The 19,247-nt window shown below is 37.1% G+C and overlaps 1 protein-coding gene and 1 non-coding gene across 2 annotated transcripts; one reads left to right on the top strand and one right to left on the bottom strand.

Moving 5' to 3' along the window:
• The first annotated feature begins 3,693 nt into the window (after positions 1 to 3,693).
• Positions 3,694 to 14,493, top strand: sgca (sarcoglycan, alpha). Its single transcript, XM_055176770.2, has 9 exons — positions 3,694 to 3,933; positions 4,433 to 4,561; positions 4,638 to 4,792; positions 6,745 to 6,814; positions 6,900 to 7,098; positions 7,187 to 7,349; positions 13,599 to 13,807; positions 13,925 to 13,951; positions 14,051 to 14,493. Exons 1-9 carry the CDS (start codon positions 3,771 to 3,773, stop codon positions 14,193 to 14,195), a joined length of 1,260 nt encoding a protein of 419 aa, XP_055032745.2. The 5' UTR covers positions 3,694 to 3,770; the 3' UTR covers positions 14,196 to 14,493.
• Positions 14,494 to 18,849: 4,356 nt separating this feature from the next.
• Positions 18,850 to 18,990, bottom strand: LOC129421595 (U4 spliceosomal RNA). The gene has a single exon (XR_008637146.1). It is a non-coding gene; the product is annotated as a U4 spliceosomal RNA (small nuclear RNA).
• Between the last annotated feature and the right edge of the window lie 257 nt (positions 18,991 to 19,247).

Below are 19,247 nucleotides of genomic sequence, written 5' to 3'. Positions count from 1 at the left end.
TATTAAATGTTTGGAATTTAACTGTGTTTTGTTTGTTCAGAGATTGTATAGTTATCTTATAAATACATAGAACACTTTATTTAACTCCTCTATCTCTCCATAGTTTTAATTAATGACACTTGATAAACCTTGTCCCTCATGCTGGCCCTTACAATACCGGTAAGTAAACCAGCATCTAAGCTGCACTGTTATGTCCAGATTTATAGTGGTTCTCTCTCCTCGATCTATGGTTTTCTATCGTCTAAGTAAGAAAAAGTACATAAGATTGGAAATTGATACGGCAATAGTGCTTCTGAGATGTTTTTTTTTTTCTGGCGAATTAGCAAATGGTATGCAAACATACAATCAAACATAATACAGTGAAATATAATTTTTAAAGTTTATTTGGGGCACAATGATAATATTAAGGTTTATATAAACTAACGAAATAATTAAACTAATAAATAAATAAAACATTAACAAAAAATCACGCGTAAACAAAATTTCTAACATTTTTGGAAATAACGAATGTGCAATATTTCTCATGAAAAAGTGGATAAGTGTCCATAAACAGCGCAGATCACAATGAGCGAGCGTGCTTTTTTAAATAAAGTTTGAGGAAGCTTGATGATGACGTTGATCCGCGACCGGTGCGCTGTAGTCCGTTTATAGCATACCGTTAGCATTTTATATCTGACGGCTTTATTTAGGCTTCAAAATGTATACATTTTCGTTTAACTTATAAAGATTATCTTGATAGACAAAACGTGTAAGGTTCATAACTCTTTGTTGAACACAGATCTTATTTTTTGCGATTTTCCAAAAGTCTATGGGAAAAATGAATGGCTTTTCGATCGAGGGAACCCATGCGCCGCTAACTTCCGGGTTGGCCTACAAAGTGACGTCATGACTTCGGCACTCTATTCATTCTCAATTCATTCATATTAAAATTAATTTAATACCTAATTACATAAAATACCCAATTACATAAAAATTGTGTACTAAAGTACTGTTTAAGTAAAAGTAAAAAAGTAGATGTCTAATGTACTTAAATATAAACCAAAAACTTGAAATTATGAAATGTAGTGGAGTAAAAATTATGATAATATGCTTTGGAATATAAGTTTTCCAAAGAAAAAAGACTGATAAAATACAGATACTTGAAAATTTACTTTTATGTAGAAAGTAAAATACTTAAGTAGTGTCTGCCTCTGTCAATATGCCATACTTAAAGAGCATAATACAAAGTATTTTAGCATGAAAGCAGTATTTTTCAATGTGTGACAGTGTCCTGTATCATAACTAAATCTCTGCCGCTTATAACAACTCAAACCGTGTGAAAATCCGGTAAAGATTAGAGGAGTTATGATTATTGCTCATTGGAAATGAATGCAGGGGAGCGCACTGGAGACCCATCCAAGATGGCGGCCGCGCGATACGTCAGCTCCAATAGGCAGCTCAGTCTACGTGGTGTCAACGTATATAATGTCTATGGCGGTAATGCTCCATTAAGCTGGTACAAAAGAAAGAAGAAGGAGAAGAAGAAGGCCAGTTTGATAAAAGTTGCTTGAATTGCCTTGAACGTCTTGAATTTAAAAAAAAAGGCAATTGATGCTGATTGATTATGAACTAAACTTATGTAACAATATATTAACACTAATAGGCTACGTACAAAATACCTAACGTTAAAATTCTGCCTCCAAAAGAGGCCCACCCTGGAGCACAAATTTAGTACAAATAAGGTAATATTTTCACTTTTACACATGTTGATTGCATTTCTAGCGAGATAGTATGTAGATTTGTTGTATCCTGAAGTATCCACTAGGGGTCGTTGTTGGTTCATATATATGAAAAATGTAGTCTTTTTAAACAAATAAAGTGTACTCTTGCAAACGCTAATTATTACAACTCCCACCCACTAACGCTCAGCCGTCTCTTCAGCAATATAACTCACAGGAAAAGTACTACTATTCTTTATGACGGTAACTTAAAAAAACGCATCTTTAGAAACAATGTAATTTAGTAAAACATAAACGTAATAACACAACACATATTAAAATGAAACTTTTTTTATAGTAAAACATCCCCAAAATAGCCCCTTATCCTTTTTTAGGACTCATTATTCATTCAAATACAACAGCCAATGGCAAGTCTCCAGCAGCTTTTAATGTGTTTGTTTTAGACTTAGTTCTGATTATTAAAACTAGCAGTTTAGTTGTGACATAATATATAGTAGATATAAATTATATAAGAGGGTTATACAGTAAATATAAAGTATTGTAACAGCTACGCATCGTGTGCAGCTTTAAAATAAAATTTCGGCGGTTTTCCCTGCTGAAAAAAACAATAAAACCATTACAGAAAATTCTAATGGTTTCCATTAAAATACAATAGAAACCATTAGCTTTTACCATTAAAACCACTACACTGTAGTGTGTTTTGGGACATATTCCATTAGAACCAATACAATTGCCAATAAAACTAAACCATTAGAATTTTCTAATGGTTTTATTGTTTTGTTCAGCAGGGTTGTCATCGTCATTGGTCAGCTCATTCAGCCAGCTCGCGTTTGAGAAAAACTTCACACGCAAAAAAAATGTATAATGTTGCGTTTTATTATAATATCTAATTTGCTGTGTTATGAACAAAACAGTGTGATTTATCTTTGGTTTCTTCGCGTCTCACACTTACAGTATTTATTATGACGAATGAATTATGCATGTCAAAATGCTTTCATGATGTTTCATTATAGATTATTTAAAGCCTTGCTTTGTTCTGATATTTGGATGGTTGGTGCAGCAGCATGTATGATAGGGTCAGGAATTAATGAAAATATAGCTTATCACATATCGCATTGACAAGGCATTTATTTTTAAATGAAGAAGCGAGAAGTGAAGTGAAAAGAAGTGGAAATAAAGTGTTTGTTTAGAATAAAGACATATATGGTAGGTAGGGTAGGGGTCGGTATAGGGCTTTTATCCATCTATAAGCGAAATAATAGATTAAATGCAGTCTACACATTAATAAAATATAGATATAGTACAGCTGCATTCATATCAACTGCTTGCCTGATTTCATTAACTGTGACTAAATGTGTAAAACTACATTAAGTGTAATCATTATAACATTGACCATGATAAATTATTAAAGATTGATGATAAGAATGCAACACGTAAAAATAACATTTCGGTTTAAAAGTTTGCATCTATCTATCTATATCTATCTTATTTGTGGTGCATGTACATTTAAAATTTGAACGTGCAAAATGACATGGCCCTTTATTATAAGACAGATGCAAAATAAAATTGGATTGAAACATCCATCATTTTAACCCTCAAACGGTCCTTTGGGTCTATATTAAAACATCTATCGTTGCATAATAGAGCAATATAAATAAAGATCTATTGACTATTGTTTACATTAGCTGTAAGCACAAAGTTAGTATTCAATTTCAAACCTTGCATTTGTTTATTCTGCACATTTTGTGACACCTGTTCTGTTGTTTAATAGGCACAACGACAACCTTTGTAATGGAGGAGGATGCGACAACCAGCCATAACTTCTGATAACTTTTTATTATATATTCTGTACCGTAACACACACAGTATATGTCACTATTCCAAAACTACCGTATAGAACCTAATACTACAACCTGGTGGTGTGTTTGAGAAATTATTTAACTCATATAAGATTTGGAAATTCTTATTAAACAGACTTAATCTCCTTATACAGATCTATTATGTAAATGCCGAAACCCTGAGAATTATACTGCTTCATGTAATCAATCTGTAATGGCTAACACACATGCCACAAAGGCAAATAATGTCTTGACACAGGTTAAAAATAGCATCGCTTTATTTAGGACAGGGTGGGTTTTTTTGACCACATGGTTCTGTCAGTCAGAACTGTCAGGCAAGATGGCAGACAAAGAGAAGTGGGCTTTGGCAATAACAGGCAAGTAAAATCTCTTTTTTTACCTTTTACATTAAAGAAGTCGGTCTGGTGATTCAAATTTTGATAAAAGATTTAAGTTGTAAGATGTATCTTTACCTGGTACATTACAATGCATTAAACATACCAACATAGGGGTCAAAATACATAAACTATTAGTAAGTGTCAATAAAAGGGACGATTGATTATTAATTCATTATGTAATGTGATTATAAACAATAACATCACAAAAGTGCTACAATAATGATAATTAAAATATTTTTAGTAACAGGCTTATGTACAGTCAATGCTCATTTTCTCTGTTAATTTATACATTTTGTTTACTTGATTTATTGTATTGTACCTGTCATTGTTACATAAGCACCAGTACACCAAGACAATTTTTTGTAAACTCGCAATACTTGTCAGTAAAGGTGATTCTGATATAGACTGTGACATTTCACAAGAACCATTACTGCTGTATGAACCATCATGTGCATAATGTATTGCCTTCTCTTCACAGTTTTTTTAGCCAGTTTGTTGGTGGGCCAGGCAGACCATATCACAGATGCTCAGACGGGCCAGCTGTTTGTGTATGAGCTTGGCAGAGATGTTTACCAGAGTCATTTTGAGCCAGTTCATACACTTTATGGTATGTCACGCATTTACAATTTCTTTTACAAATGCACGTCTAGGAGAGATGTCACAAAGCTAACTCTTCCCTGCAGGTCAAACTTATAATGATCCCATGGTGTTTAAATGCAACAAAGAGAGATTTCCAGATCTGCCCCGGTGGCTCCGCTTTACCCAGAGGGACCCCTATCAAAACGGCTTCCTTTATGGTACACCATTGCCATGGGACCAGGGAAAAAACATTATAGAGGTGCATGAAACATAAGCAAACTACTGCATCCAATGCTTTTTGTGATCCATAATGCACAAGATATTGTTGGTGGCATCTTATAATTGGGAGAGGTTTAGAATTGGTCTGTGTTGTATTTAAAGGTGCAGTGTGTACATTTTAGCGGCATCTAGTGGTGAGGTTGTGAATTGCAACCAACGGCTCAGTCCACTGCTCACCCATCGCTTTTGAAACGCATAGAGAAACTATGGTAGCGGCCACCAGAAAAACATGTCATCAACGGAGACAACCTTGTAAAAAAATGTTGTCCGTTAAGGGCTTCTGTAGAAACATGGTGGCACAAAATGGCGACTTCCACGTAAGGGGACCCTCGGTGTATGTAGATAAAAACGTCTCATTCTAAGGTAATAAAAACATAATGGTTCATTATTAATTCATTATTATTACACTCCTGATAATATAGTTAAGCAATATCGCTCGAGTAGGAGTGTGATATAGCTCTATATCATCACGGCTGTGATTAGGCCAGAGGCACGAGGCCGCAGGCCGAGTGCCGGAGGCAATCACAGCCGTGATGATATAGAGCTATATCACACGACTCCGAGAGCGATATTGCTTTTATACAACAGTTCGACGGCACACGTTTGAAAAACGAAAACTAGAAAACAACAACGGAGTTATTTTAAAAGCCTCTTTGTTTGAGAACTACTTCTTTCGCCACGGATTTGAGGGCGGCCAGAATGACAGGTAAAACTTTCGGCTGCTTTGAAGCTCATAACAACTCAATGGACGGAAAAGCCGTTTATTTATATTACCGTTTCTTGGTCACAAAGTGTAGTTTTAAGATTAGTTCAGTCGAGAATGTATATGTATTATATTTAAATCTGCAGTCGATTAGTAAAGATAGCGCCTGTTTGAACGTTTGCTTAGTGAGATTCGGTACGCATGAGAACCAAAGCATGAGCGGACATCAGTGTTCACTCGCCCCGCTGACCACCGCCCTCTCTGGGCTACATCTCTGAAAGAGATACCCCGGCTCTCATGTTGGCCTTGTTTGTTTATGATCGTCAAAATGAGATCAAATCAGCAGTATTTGGTGTCATGATCAAACTATTACTTGTTTTTTAATTCATATTTAGTGTCTTTTGTGTTGTTATTGTTTTGGCGCGAGGTAAAAGTTAATAAAACTATTTGTATAATGTTACTATTGCTTTCTCATTTATTCTTAACGTGATACGAGCACTCGATTATTATTATTAAACTTTGTTCTTGTCAGTACTATATAAAACTGTTTTTTATAAGTGTCAGAGATATGTTTTTGCATGCTGCTTATAAATATACCAGTGGCGATATCTCATAACATGTTTTAATAGTCAGGTCACGATAAAGTAAATGATCAATGTCCACATTTAAAAGCTGCGGTGCTTACCTGCAGTTTCACGGTGTTTTCGCGTTCTGATAAGAAATATAGCTCCAGAAAAAAAACGAGTGTTTATATTCCTCTTTCCAAGTGTTAATAATCCACACGATGTGACAAGACATTTCTCCCATTAACTGTAACGTAACATCCAAGAGCGCCGATCTTTGACTAATAACTTCAGATTGGGGATTCAGACTGATTTATGAGCTAGTAAACTAATGAGATACACGGAGAGTGATTCAAACAGCGCGTATGTGTTTTTCCATTCAGAGATGAGCCTGCTTAGGACCTCCATTCACTAGGTGGCGGAATAATACTAAAGGTGAAGCGGCTACAGTGCTGTTATCAGCACAATATCGTATGGCTCTTAGCCAATCAGATTCGAGAACCAGAAAGAACTGTTGTATAATTTTGTATATTATTTTGCAATTCTGTCAAGAGATCCTTTTAAAAAATACACACTGCACCTTTAATGTATTATAGTCACAATACTATTTACGTTGAATGTCTTATGAAACATTTTAATCCAAATATCTTCTAAACTGTCTATTAGATTATTGTGATCAACAAACGAAGCTATGCTTATATTAAAGAGAGGCTGGTGATAAACGTCGGTCCTGCAGGTATGATAAATCATGGAGATAAATTTTTCCGCATTCATTCTGTTGGGTTGTATGACATTTTACAATCTGGCTAACTTTTTTCCAGGAAAGCAAATGCCATACCAGGCCGAGTTCTTCTTAAATATGACAGATATCGAGAAAGTGCTGCCTGAAAATGTTCGAAAGGACATTAAAACAGACATAATGAATCTATGGGGAACAAACAGGATTGAATATGTAAACATTACATCTGCTCTGGACAGAGGCGGTCGGGTCCCCCTTCCTCTTGCAGGACATTTTGAGGGGTGAGAATTCCCATCAAGTTTAAAGAGTCTGATTCTTTTCATTATTATTCCATTATATTGATCAAACCTATTTGTGTGTGCATCTCAGTGTGTATGTTAAGCTGGGTTCAGACCTGCCCTTTTCTAAGTGCATGCTGAAATCTCAGACGGAGGGGCACAAGAGAAGCTGTGCTGCTGGAAGCAAGACACCTGGAGAATGCTACACATGCTCCATTGCCATGAACTGCATAACCTGGTGCAAAACTGTCCTGGTAAGGCCCGACAGCACTAAACTCTTCAGTGAAGGGGTCATGTTTTTAGTATGCTGTTGTAGGATCCATAAGAAATACTTACTGTAGTTTGTATAACTGTTAATTGTGTGAGATAGTTGTTAGCCTTTAGCTTCTCTGTCCGCTGTAAATAGTTTAAACGGAGACAAAAACAGGAGACCAACTTTTGCCAGAATGCCAAAAAATAAAAATACCCAAAAATTAAAAGAAAAGAATACATTATAGTTTGTACAACTGTCTGAAACAATTAGCCAAAAATGGTCCCTAGCTGTCACTGGGACAGTAGTCTCAGCCTCAGACGCCACGCCCACAAACTGTTGGCTGAACGTCTGATGTTTTTCGTACACTTTTCTGGAAACCCTGTGAAAATGTTAAAGTCGTCTTTGATTGGTTGGAAAAAAACGGATTTCCAGGAGACGCAAGTGTCGCGATTAGTTTCAGTCCCTGGAAAACAAAGCTCTGACGTTCCATTGAGGAAGAGAATCAGTCTTTTTCACGTGGATAATAATGAGCAGTTATCATGATCAGCTAAACATTGGATTCTCAAAAATATGCAAAGTTCACGGCATCGACTCTCTAAAAGACGTCCAAGAGTTTTCTTTAAGGCAGTTAGTGGACTTTAAAAGTTTGGTTCTCCTGAATTGCTTGTATGTGTTAAAAAGTGGAGAGATATGCTTCAAACAGACATTTAACAGGATCGTCTCATTGGTGTGGCTGTTGATGAAGTGCTCAACGTTGTCCTATGGTGAGTAATGTTGTTTATTTAGATACTATTTGGTTGCGGCTGGTTATTTCAATAACTGACTTGTTGCCAGCCGGCTCGTTATTGTGGGGAGTCCGAAACGTGACGCTTAGATGAAACAAACTGTGATTGGTTGTTTGACATGTCGGTCAAACAGCTCGTGGGCGGGATTTGTCCAGAAAAAGCAGCGAAAAACACCAGACCTTCAGTCTTGAAGGTCTGGCTACGCGAGACTACTGGGGCAGTAGCCTACCCTTTCCAAAAAACAAAAGGTACATAACTGGTACCAAATGTGTAACTAAATGGTACATAGTGGGACCATTTTTGGACAATTTTTCTAACGGTGTATAAAATACACCCAATTTTTTATTACTATAATGTCTCTTTTACTGTAATAAATTGACTTTTTAAATAAACATAAAAATAAATTCAGTATAGCATACAACTATGACATAGAAATCATTTAATTTAAAAATATTCTGAATAATATAATATTATTATATATTATTCCTGAATATTATATATTAATATTATTCTTTGCAATACTTAAAATAGACTTTAAACGGACTCCACTGCTTTCAGCAAGATATGTTTTCCTTATTTTTGTGACATTCGCACAAGCAATTTTCTCAAAGAGCACCTTTTGTCCGTTTCATGTTTTTACATTTCTTTTTGTGTGGAAGTGTGTATTAGTACATGTTAAAGGTAGGGTAACAGATTTGATCCTGAAACATTTTTTGTTATGCTGGTTAAAAGTCTCCTTACATCCTGATAGCAATCACTGTGTTAAGTTGTTTAAATGTATTTGTAGAAATTTATGTCATCTGTGAAAGGCGTAGGACCAAAAAATGTTCAACAAATCATAGATTTCGGTCCGAACGGACGTTTCCATTTTTGTCCCTCATACGTAAGCATAATTTGAATGCCCACCGCGCAGCGAGTCCACGCAGACATCATTCGTCATCGGCGCGTTCACGTGCGCTCACCTCCTGTCTGTAAACAGTGAGAACAGCAAACTTTTCAGCTGAATTGACAACCTGCACAGGAGGCACAAAACTAAAGGCATATTTTATAACAACAACAGCAAAAACTGCCTGGATCAGCAAGAGCAAAAACCCAAATGAACATCGGTAACTTTACTGCTTTACCACAAGATGCAACAGCTGTAGGAGGCAAAGGGTCTGAAAGAGTCGTGCACAGTTTATTTTGGTAAGGTAGGTACGCGATATGTTTGTATTGAGATGGATTCAGATATTCTACTTTGATAAAACATTGTGTTGCTTATGAAATTTGTGTTCGTTTACGGATTAGCGTAACGATATAGTTACTACGTCTACACAACCGAACGTGTGCTTAAACTAATTCTGATGTAAACCAGTTGTTTGGATATTTTGGAAGTGTTATTCGACTTTGTACTGCAAAGTTTTCTCACTGCTAAATGAGACATGAGATGTGACCGTCTGATCTGTGCGTGTTCATGTGTTTTGAAAGAGGCGTAACTTTGGATGGCGATTTGACTTGAGGGTGGGATCGGGATTTCATTGATAGGCGGCTACCGTTAGCATTTTTCAAAATGTGTTACCCTACCTTTAATGATATGCAAAAGGTACAAACCCCAAAGTAAACAATGACGCGAGTTATCGTCTCCAATATAATCTCTTTTCTTGGACTACCATAGATATATACACTAGATGTCACCTTGGCTACGGCAGTTCATTGGACCAAATGCGTCAACTAGAGCCACCATCTTGAAACAGGGGAACCCCGCATCAGCGTCATTGTAGGCAATGGTGTAACGGAAATAAAATCACCCTAAATCGTCATGAATGCGAGTCTATGTTTTGAATTTATGAAAATTTACTTTTTCTAACTATAATGTATAGTGCTAGTAGGCCTAACATCCATACGCAGCACAAAAGTCCTGCATCGTCCATGAATACGCAGTACAGGCGGAGATGGCAGCTTTATAGCTACTTCCTATGACAAGACCCCTCTTCTAAGATGGCGGCGGTTTTGACGCATGCTTGGAACCCCAAGGCGACATCTAGTGTACATATGAAGAGTTTCGTTGCAAAACCAGATAACTCTGTTTTTTTTAATTGTTCAGAAATCTCGTTTTTTGGTTGTGCATTCCAATTAACATCAATTCAACTGCAGTTGGTTTGTTTTGATTTAAACCTTCATAACTTAAAAAATACAGCTAAGTAGCACCATAAAACAAAATAATAACACGATTAGGGCTGGGTAAAAATATCGATTCATCAATGCATTGCAATTATTTGTTTCTCAATTCAATATCGATTCATCAAATCCTCTGAATCGATTCAGCCCCCCCGGCCAGTAGCGGCGCTGTGGGCAACACTCTAGTGAGAGCGTTCAGCGTTGTACAAGACGTGCTTTATCAAAACAGAAAGATCAAAGATGGCAAACAGCAGCACTTCTTTCAAGCCTGCACCATCAACGTGATCAAACATTAGTAATACTACACACATTATTGAAAAATATACTCAGGTACTTAATTGCTTGTGTATTTACTTATTATTGAATCGATATCGAAGCAAGTAAATCAATATCAAATTGAATCGAAGCCTCAAGAATCGAAATCAAATCGAATTGTGAAATTCCTAACAATACCCAGCCCTAAACATGATAACAAAATAATAAACATGTTTTGACAAAAATGTTAAAAAATTGATTTATCTCGTTTTGCAACGAAACTCTTCATATGTTGGACTACAACACATGGATTGTAGGCAACAGTTTACTTCCTGGGATTAGTGATGTAGTAAAGACAGACATTATCATAATTCCTCCTGCTTCAGACATACAGCTTGAGTTGAGTTGAAGTTCATTTGCTATTTGTACTAGTACAGCATACAGGTACATAGGAATTTTTGTAGCAGAGCTCGCTGCGTCAACTTTAAAGGAAAACAATACAAAAGTCAACACAAAAGAACAGCTAACAGACTACACACAATAAATAGACTGCACACATTAAATAGACTACACACAATAAATAAATACACACAATAAATAGACTCTTAAGAAATACAATCACGAAAAACAGCACAAACCTGTATCTATCACCTGACACAGTAAAAATTAACACTATAACTGAAATATTGCACTAAAATAAATCCACATTTTAAAAAAACTCTTTATACTGTCCCAAAATGGTACGAAGTATAATTATTTAAAACTTACTGTACAGCTACCGCTAACTAGCCTGGCTCCGCCCTCCTACGTGCTTCCGCTTAATTTTCATTTCGGTTCAGTACAACGTCTGCTGTGTAGAGTTTCGTTTTCTCTTGCAAAAATCTGCAGGTCCAATCAGCGAACAGAGGGGGGTGGCTAAGAACGATGACGTTGAGGTCGTGCGTCAGTTTGAGTTGTAGTTCAGTAATGGCGGCGGAGAAAGACGTGAGATACAGAAGTTAAAGCCGGAGCAAGAACAATGTTTGCTAAGTTTTGTTGGTCTGATCATTCGAACTTGTTGTTTCCGGCCAGTTTCGGTGCATGATATACGTCACGACCACATGTTAGCGATCGCCTTTGGCAGATCCTGAGTGATTCTGGGCAGATCCAATAGTTTTAAACTTCAACAGAGGACCCTCCTTTACGGAAGTAATGCTTTGCAATGGAGCGTGGCCAGACTCTCTGTAAAAAATGAAATGAATGTACGGGAGTACCTCTAACATATCTATATAAAAATAGTAGGGCTGTCAATAGATTAAAATATTTAATCGCAGTTAATCGCATGATTTCATGAGTTAACTCGCGATTAATCGCAAATTAATCGCACATTTTTATCTGTTCTAAATTTACCTAAATGTAACACTTTTTAAGATTTTAATGCTCTAATCAGCATGGATTTGGATAATATATATGCTATATGCAGATGTATGTCTACAACAGCCTGTTTACATTTTCAACAGAACCATCAGCCATAGTTTTATAAATGTTTTTGCCTTTAGAAGACTTTGTTCTTTCTCCATTTCTGTTTGCTGCTGCATCATTTGTGACCTGTGCTGGCAAATTGAGTTGGGATGAGCAAATTTTCAAAAATGTTTCATTTATATTTTAACATTCTCTATTAAAAAACTTCAAAACAATTGGACCAATTGTTGGAATCTGACAAAGCATGACAGAACTATACCTGTTAATGCAGAGCAAAAACAATATCAATATACATATATGCTTTTCTTTTATTGTTTAATTTGACATTGAGACAAACCACTTTAAGACTGTAGGCTAATGCAAGGGTTTAATATAAATGACACAACAGATACTTTTCCTTAACAGTTAACCAAACATTCACTTCAGATATAACAGATTATAGGTCATACCTGCGTGAATTCCTGTCAAAACAGATATTTTTAAACCTGTAATTTTGTGTTAGATGTCTATATATATCAAGCCCAGTCTCCTGAAGATGCGTATAAATAGCACGAAGTGTCACGCACTCGCGCGTTTGTGTGCATGCGCTTCAGACGTCTGCGTCAGACATCGCTTTTGAGCCTTGTCACTCTTAATAACTCTTTTAACATCAATCAGATCCCGAACTTTATCTCTCTTAATAATTATTTTAACATCAAGAAAGTCCTGCGGTCTATTTTCTATAATTTCTGAATGCTTTTTAAAACGAAACTAAAAAGTGAAAGAAGACGCATCTTTGCTTTATATGGATTTGGGACGGTACACCTCACAGAAAACGTGCAGATAAAGAAAACTGCACGTGCAGACAACGTGCATTCTAGATGTTTAATGACCATTTAGAGCATTGGATTCGCTAGACGAGAGCTTAATGCTTTATTTTTATGAAAAGCTCAGAGTCATCTAGACAGCGCCAGTCACTTGCTGCGTCTCAATTCATCCAGCTGTGGGTCAAACAGAAATTGCGTGTTGCCTTAATCGCGCGTTAATAAAATTAGTGCCGTTAAAATGAATTTGCGTTAACGCGTTATTAACGCGTTTATTTTGACAGCCCTAAAAAATAGACATGTTTGTTCCCTCGGCCATGTCCTTCGCCATCAGTCTTACTGTCGCTGGAATTTTTTTTTTTATAAAACCGCACACTGTGCGAAATAATACTGTCTGGTCTGCCATATCTCCAATTGTATATTGAGCTTGTAAGTTTACTCCTGTTAGAAACCAAATCTTTCAAACATGGTAAGGAGCGTCACATTTCCTGCTGATGTCAGAGGTATTCAGGCCAATCACAACGTACAGATTAGCTGGCCAATCAGGGACACAGAGCTTTTCAAAAGGAAGAGGGTAAAATTTGGAGCTACATAAATGGGTATGTGGAAAATAATGTGTTTTTAACCATAAACCACGCAAACACATTGTATTATACCAAATACACATAATAACATTGTTTTTTTAGCAATGAAATAGGTGCTCTTTAAAAATGTTGAACATGTAATAGATGCAAGCATAGTAAAATACAAGTGATCCTACAATGTCTCTCTTTCTTTTTCTGCCCCTAGTATGATCTATCCAAGCCCGTTCCACCTGCTCCGGTCCCTACTGAGGGTTCAGGTATCCTTGAGTTGGGTGGAGAGTTCAACCCTCCGGATTCTCCTCCTGAAAGAGACTTCCTCCCTGATTACATCATCACCATCATCATTCCTCTTATTATAGCTCTGGTTCTCTGTCTCATCCTGGCCTATATCATGTGCTGCAGAAGAGAAGGAGTGTATGTTACACATTCAGTTTCTGAATATATGTGCTGATGTTGCTTTAAAAGATCTGAACAAATATCGTATGTCCATATGCTATGCTGAACATTTCTCATTTGTCTCATTGTTTGCAGTGTAAAACGCAACGAAAAGACCCCCGAGTACGTATGCTATACTGCAACCCTGTTCATGTTGCTTGACAGCTAACATTTTGTTGTTTTTATGTCTGTTTACCAACCTGTTTTTTTTATGTTTCCCAGGATCCAGCTGTACCATCACCACACCATTCAGGATAACGCCGATGAGTTGAGGAAAATGGCAGGGCGTGATAGGTTAACAGCAGACCCTCCTCGCCAATGCTTACAGCCCCTCCTTATGGCAGAGCAGGCCATGGCGGGACGCTGAATGTTTTTGAGGTTCACAAGTATGTGTTGCTTTGTGTGCTTTAAGGATATTGTGTGAACCTGTTTGATTCTCTTCATTTGTGTGTGTGTGTGGGGGGTTTGAAAACCACTGGCTTATTGTATAAAGCAGAATTTGTATATGAACTTGTATTTAACAACCATAGCGTACCTAATTGACTCTGAACCTGTCATCTCTGTCCAATACAGATTTGTTTGTCTCTCCTTCAGAGTTTCAACAAGTTGTATGCAGTGTAAAATGTGGTTTGATGTAAATAAAATAAATACAATTCTAAATTCTAGCTGTGCTTGTTAAATAATTTCTACGTAAATGTGCGATAACTAGAAATAAAAAAACTGAATTTTGTCTTAATTTTAAAGTCTACCTTTGTAAGGACCAATCGACCCACCAACGGTATGAAGGGATTTTGGGTTCTATCCTTCCTATAAGAATCATTAAATTTATTAGTTTTTAATTTATATGTTTGAACTCTGTGTTTACATTAATGATATTCTGATGCTGGTCATAATTTAAATATTTACCATTGTTATATTGTCATTCTCTTTTCACATAGAGAATAAGATGTAATTCTGGAAGTGCTAAGGTAATACTCCATAGTCTAGGGCCTTGTCCACACAGACACGGGTATTTTTAAAATGCGGTTCAGCTGTTTGTCTACACGGAAACACAGTATCAGGTCACTGAAACCGAACTTTCTGAAAACCCCTGCCAGGGCGAGGATTTTAAGAAGCTGTGTAATGGGTTTTTGCTTCTGATTAAGGCTTCTGATTGGCTAACGTGCGCAGATCTGCGCAGACGCACATTTTACCGACGCAAACCAACCAAACTGAATTCTTGTAATTGTTTTATGATTGGTCACTACCCCATCCATCAAAACTTTGCTAGCTAGGCATTGGCTCCCTTCATTTTGGCTTCATCCAGTTAAAACTTAAGGTGCGCCCCGCTTACCCAATGATGCTCTCCCTGGACATTTTAAGTTCTCAAACCTTAACTGATTGGACAAAAGTTTACTGTCTTTCTCAAAAATGGGACCATCAGCCTGGAAACACCTCATGGAGTTCTTAAAGGGCCATTTCATCGATAGGAACATTAATCTTTATGGAAAGTGGGTCATATTTGTAGTCGAAATGTAACATAAATTTAGAATTTTGTGCCTATTTGACTGAGAAAAGACAGAACGAGACTTTAGAGCACATTTGTATGAAAAACTACAACTCCCACAATGCACCACAATGCACAGCTCTGCAAGCCACTCCCATTAATCGGAACACGGCTCAGATATGCTATTGTGTACATAAATGCCACCACAGTAATAAAACAAAGAAAATAGCCATCACTGTGTCTGACAGACACTTACTTTTAAACGTGATGTTACACACAATAACACTCTGATCTGGTGTGTAGCAAAGTCTTATTCAAACAGTAACGTGAGGTGTCAGAACTGGGGTACAAATGTCTTTTCAAGTACTTAAAAAAAGGGTATGCATTTTAAATATTTATTTAGTTTTACCAATTTTCTTTTTGTCTCTTGTTTACTGTAATTACATCTGTGTTATATCCGCCTCATTGCTTTCACAATATGGACCGCTCAGATATGCTGTTGTGTACATAAATGCCACGTTAGTATAACAAAGAAAATAGAAACACTCAGATGTCCGTTTATCCCGGCATCCTCCACACACGCGTCCCCTGCACAATATCTCCAGAGACGCGCTGCCTCAGCTCGTAGCTTGTGCTCGTAAGCCGAAACACGTCTTTGAAATAAGCACGTACCTGGAAACATTCACAAAACAAACGTTCATATCCTTATCTGATGGAGAACTGTTAAACCGAAAGCACACAGCGAGAGTCCGTCCAAGCTCATTATACTCCGCAGCGCGTCTGCTCGTAAGCCGAAACACGTCTGTGAAATAAACATGTCCAAACACGCGCAAAGTTGCTCTCTTGCCTTGGAAACATTCACCAAACAAACGTCCATATCCTTATCAACCGCAAATAAAAACTAGAGAAGAAGAAAAAGAAGAATGATTGGACAAAACAGAGAAGGAGGTGTCATTTTGCTCTGAAGAAATTAACAGAGCAGGGAAGACTTGGGCTGCGTTCGAAACTCAAGGCAGTGACTCGTTGCCTCGCTGCCTCATGAGGAAATGACTTCGGAGGCATGAAGGCAGCTCAGAAAACTGAGACTTTTGGACACACTTCAAAGGCAGCGTGTTTGAAATATAAACAGAGAGCGCCTTTGTGATAACTTATAATTGAAAACTACAATACAAATTTCTCACTAGAAATCCAATTAAAAGGTGTAAAAAGTGAAAATCTACCTTTATTTACACTAAATTTGTGCTCCCGTCGCTTCCTTGGGCGCCATTTAATTTTTTCTAACTCGACCAATCACATTCTTATTGTCCGCCCACGCATAGGTATCTCAGGAGACAGGAAGTAAACCTAACATTGAATTCGGACATGCCTTGATGCCTTCCTGCCTTGGAAAGCTGCCTCAGAAGGAAGCAATTTAGAGTTTTCGGATGCAGCCTTGATATTTCATTGAAAATGAACATGACGTTCAGCCCCGACAAAACGTTGCACAACTTGACTTTGGGAATATCTTTGATTTTCGCTGACCAAAATGGATAACCCACTTGCTTTGAACCGTTGCACACAAAACTGCAACCCTGCAATGATGTGCCAGAGGATGACAAGAGAGTTAGTTTAGTTCACCGTCTCTTGTAGGATGCATAGATTAAGGGGAGCTATACATTAATAGACTTATTGAGTATTAACGTCACACAGAAAATTTAAGGTGATATATTTCCACCAAACAATAAAGAAATTCATAAGAGTGGGAAAAAACAATCTGAGATATATGACTACATTTGAAGCCTTTTTAGTATGCAAATCTGGGTTCCCATACTCCTATCATGTGCATGTGGTTGTATAGGTAGGCAGTAAACCAACCATGGTTTAAATTAAAAATGATTTTTAACATTCATGTTATCATGTTAGGTTTAAGATAATAGTGATGTAACAAAATACTTGTACTTTATCCTGTGCATCTGCTTTTGTTTTCAAGCAATTATGAAAATGTGATTTTGAATGAGGATTTTCTTTGTGGATTGTGTAACGTTTTCACTGTTTAGCAGGCATAAGAGTCTCAAAAAGCTAAAAGGATTTTTAATTGTTGTAGTTTCTAATAATGTCCTCACGAGATTTAAACGGTGTGTGTCTGAGAATTCATCAGCTTTTACAATGCCGCCCTCTGGTGTACATTTTGGAGTACAACCGATACCAATATGAAAAAAACTTGCTTTTAGGGAGCATACTCTTAACAACTTTCAGAATTATTTATTCAGTCATTTTTCACAATGTCGTGTATCACTGCAATCTACAAGTAAGCTATAAAAATTTCAACTTGAATGTTTCATCATATTCCTTTAACTGCCTGCTCGACCAAACGGTTGAGTACATTTTGAGTCAGGGGTGGTTTCCCGGACAGAGATTATCTTAAACCAGGACTAGGCCTTAATTTATTACTAAACATTACTTGTGTGCATCTTGAGGGAAAATAAAGGGCACTGATGTATTTTAAGATATCTCAGTTCAAGCTGTTTTCAGTTTGGACAGCTCTTATATTTATTTTAGTTAGGACTAGTCTAATCCCTGTCTGGGAAAGCACTCCTGTATTTTATTGAGAGGAGTTCCCATTATACTCCAACTGAGCCTTCTCTATCATCTGGTTGAGGTATGTTATGAAAAAAACAACAACAGTAGAAAAGCTAAGCTAATATTTCAAATCATCCATTTCTGCAGTCAGAATACTATTTGCTGAGAAATATACATTTCTGATCATTCACACTTATGAATATGACACCCAGGCAGGTAAAGGGATATTTCCTTTATTTGACAAATAATTTCATATTGTAGTGTGATGATGATCAATAAGGATAACACATTTTAGCATCCAAGCACTCTACCCTGCTGAAAAAACAGCATACCAGCAAGATCAGCATATGTTGTGTTTTGGTGCTGGTTTGCTAGTGAACACCAGCTAAACCAGCACCAGCTAAACCAGCATAAGGTAGCTAATTCAGCTTGTTTAAAGACAAACCAAACTTAGGCCAATCCACAAATCAATTTATTTCTCACGACTGAAATTATTTCGTTACCGGTATCTTTGTTTTTGGTCCTTCTCTCTAAGCATTTCGTTTGGTTTTGCTAGAAGGGTTACAGCAAACGCCGAAATCTCGCGAGATTTGGGTTTAAGGTTAAGACGAAACAGCGGTTCTGCCTAGATGGGATCCCATCTAGTCCCTAAATCCCGAGAAATGTTTGCTGTAGTATGATAAGGAGTAAAACAGCGTTCATCCGGCGCCATTTCGGCGTTTGCTGTATCCCTTCTAGCCCAGCCGTTTTGCTTTGAATGATTCCCTCTTGACATTACAGTTATAACACAATAAATAACTACCCCATTATTGTCACCGCCTCAAAGTAAACTAACGCGACTGTAAATCTAGTGCGGCGAGTAAGGTAAGCACATTACTGTGATCTTTACAATCGAAGTTCTAAAATATATTTCAATAACATGCGAGTTGTAACCATACAAAGAATTCCAAAGTCTATCATTGACCAACCATATCAGTCTTCGTAAAGACTGTCAAAAATTGCCAGCGCCGACTATATTTCAAGTCGTCACGGCGGGGTATTGGGTAAAGTTTTCAATTAGCAATAATCGCGCCTCGGATAAACCTCATTGGCTACGATACTGCCTCTGCGCAAGGATAACTGTCAACCGGCGAGCCCTGACTACTAGTGTGAACCAGCCCATGTAACCATGAACGGTGACTCAAATCAAAGTCTAAATTTCTTTGCGGAAACTCATCAAATTCAAACTTTTACTTTGAATTCATTAAACACATTGTGTCCAACGGCAGACAGCTGGAGAAACACAATTCTATTTTTAACGAAATACTAATCCACTTGTGCATTTTCAACAAAGTTTTGTATAATTTAAGACAAACAAGAGAAGCATCCCAGTTG

The sequence above is a fragment of the Misgurnus anguillicaudatus genome, chromosome 4 (assembly GCF_027580225.2).
Source record: "Misgurnus anguillicaudatus chromosome 4, ASM2758022v2, whole genome shotgun sequence".
NCBI classification, from domain to species: Eukaryota; Metazoa; Chordata; class Actinopteri; order Cypriniformes; family Cobitidae; genus Misgurnus; species Misgurnus anguillicaudatus.
The sequence above is the reverse complement of the archived record's forward strand: the minus strand, read 5'-3'. Positions and strand labels throughout refer to the sequence as shown.

Bases quoted from the DNA above. Each gene is read 5' to 3' on its own strand.
- sgca (XM_055176770.2), top strand. From the start codon at position 3,771: ATGGCTAACACACATGCCACAAAGGCAAATAATGTCTTGACACAGGTT. The intron at 4,562-4,637 runs GTATGTCACGCA...TCTTCCCTGCAG, and splicing joins GCCAGTTCATACACTTTATG to GTCAAACTTATAATGATCCC. The intron at 4,793-6,744 runs GTGCATGAAACA...ACTGTCTATTAG, and splicing joins AGGGAAAAAACATTATAGAG to ATTATTGTGATCAACAAACG.